Source organism: Solanum stenotomum, unplaced genomic scaffold (genome assembly GCF_019186545.1).
Source record: "Solanum stenotomum isolate F172 unplaced genomic scaffold, ASM1918654v1 scaffold6563, whole genome shotgun sequence".
In the NCBI taxonomy this organism is placed as follows: Eukaryota; Viridiplantae; Streptophyta; class Magnoliopsida; order Solanales; family Solanaceae; genus Solanum; species Solanum stenotomum.
In genome coordinates this window covers 1-2,001 of record NW_026036262.1, presented here as the reverse complement: position 1 = coordinate 2,001, position 2,001 = coordinate 1, and the positions used below count along the sequence as shown (strand labels likewise).

At 35.3% G+C, this 2,001-nt stretch overlaps 1 protein-coding gene across 1 annotated transcript; it reads left to right on the top strand.

The window, feature by feature from the left end:
- Positions 1 to 305: 305 nt before the first annotated feature.
- LOC125852888 (cullin-1-like) lies at positions 306 to 1,946 on the top strand. The gene is made up of 6 exons (XM_049532566.1): positions 306 to 483; positions 611 to 710; positions 1,044 to 1,229; positions 1,356 to 1,403; positions 1,493 to 1,696; positions 1,788 to 1,946. The coding sequence occupies exons 1-6, from the start codon at positions 347 to 349 to the stop codon at positions 1,929 to 1,931; spliced, it is 819 nt and encodes a 272-aa protein (XP_049388523.1). The 5' UTR covers positions 306 to 346; the 3' UTR covers positions 1,932 to 1,946.
- The last annotated feature ends 55 nt before the right edge of the window (positions 1,947 to 2,001 follow it).

The window sequence follows — 2,001 nt, the reverse complement described above, 5'->3', positions numbered from 1 at the left end:
ATTAATGCTTTTGCTTGCTTAAAAAATTATTCTTTCTGATTCCTTATCCTGTAATATATCTCCCGCTTTCATCCCATCCTGTTTATGATTGATTGGTGGTAGGAGTATATGCTGCTTCCTTTGCGTTTTGGGGGCTAAGAATTCATTGTGTTTTTCTTAAATCAATTGCTCTAACCGAACACTAAACTAGCCAAATTATGATGTAACCGCATATTGTAGTTGCATGTGAATGTGATCATCATAATTATTTAGTTATATTTTCTAATAGATTATTGCTCCAGTGTTAATTTGATTTTACAAATTCCTGCTGTGATAAGCTAATGTTGCTCATGTGCAGTTTGTGTTTATGACGACTAGCCAGATGAAGACCATCGAGCTGGAGGAAGGATGGAACTTCATGCAGAAGGGAATCACAAAATTAAAGAAAATCTTAGAAGGCCATCCAGATTCATTCAGCTCCGAAGAGTACATGATGCTCTACACGTATCCATGACATTCTTTGTGCTTATAGCCACTTCTCCTTTTTTCTAAATTACTATGTTTTTTGCTTTCACCTTTTCCTCTTTTTGGTTGGCATTCCTTTTTGAATTCTCCTTAATTTGAAGAATAGAACTATCTATAACATGTGTACACAGAAGCCCCCTCACGATTACTCTCAGCAGCTATATGAGAAATACAAGGAAGCCTTTGAAGAATACATCAATTCTACAGTAAGAACCATTGGCTTGAAAATTCTCTTAGCTTCTCACAGGGTTGAAGGTTTGTTGATGACATCAGTGTGCCAGTTAAATTTTATCAACTTGTAACCCACTAAGTGGTTAAATGTTCCCATGACAAAATTTTCACAAAATTCAGAATTTGTTAAACATATGAACAAAACATATGTATGGACTATGTTATTGAGGTGGTTTATTTAGTGATACTAACTTAAATACTTCATTTACCAACTCAAACTCACATGTAGTGAGCAGGCTAAAGAGCATCCTCATTGCTCAGCTTTTCCTATTGAAGTTTCCCATATGTGTTTGTATATTCTTTTTTAGGTTCTATCTTCTTTGAGAGAGAAGCACGATGAGTTTATGCTGAGGGAGCTCGTGAAAAGATGGGCAAATCATAAACTTATGGTCAGGTGGCTTTCACGGTTCTTCCATTATCTTGATCGGTATTTTATTGCTCGAAGGTCACTCCCTGCACTTAATGAAGTTGGTCTGACGTGCTTCCGTGATTTGGTTAGTCTTTAGCATTTCTATGTGATATCATATTGGTTATATTATCTTGCATATCTTTTATAATTCAACCTATAGGAATAAATACTCTTTATGCTGTTGTTGTGTNTTTGTGATTGTTGATAATAGGTTTATCAAGAGTTGAAAAGTAAAGCTAGAGATGCAGTTATAGCACTGGCAAGTCTCATGCCTTCTTTATTTGACCCACTTTTGTATCATACTATGCGCCAAGAATAAGAGTCTCATTGATAATCCTTTTTTATCAGATTGATCAAGAACGTGAGGGTGAGCAGATTGATAGAGCGTTATTGAAGAACGTGCTAGGCATATTTGTTGAAATTGGAATGGGGGAGATGGAGTTCTATGAAAATGACTTTGAAGATGCAATGCTTAAAGATACAGCAGCGTATTATTCTCGAAAAGCATCAAACTGGATTGTGGAAGATTCTTGTCCAGATTATATGTTGAAGGTAAAGATCCTATCTGCAATTTTAATTAGTGCATAAGTTGGTTGTATCCTTATCCCAGAATGTATACTGATACCTGTTATTTCTAAAACAGGCAGAAGAGTGCTTGAAAAAAGAGAAGGATAGAGTTTCTCATTATTTGCACTCAAGCAGCGAGACAAAACTTCTGGGGGTCAGTATTGGAATGAGGCACTTGAAAATTGAAATATTAGTATTTTCTTGGCATCTTAACTACTGATGAAAAGCTATTTAGAACTTCAAAATAAACTGTTTTGTATTTATGATATGTTGCAGTAACTATTTAACCC

Bases quoted from the DNA above. Each gene is read 5' to 3' on its own strand.
- LOC125852888 (XM_049532566.1), top strand. From the start codon at position 347: ATGACGACTAGCCAGATGAAGACCATCGAGCTGGAGGAAGGATGGAAC. The intron at 1,230-1,355 runs GTTAGTCTTTAG...TGTTGATAATAG, and splicing joins TGACGTGCTTCCGTGATTTG to GTTTATCAAGAGTTGAAAAG. The intron at 1,404-1,492 runs GCAAGTCTCATG...CTTTTTTATCAG, and splicing joins GAGATGCAGTTATAGCACTG to ATTGATCAAGAACGTGAGGG.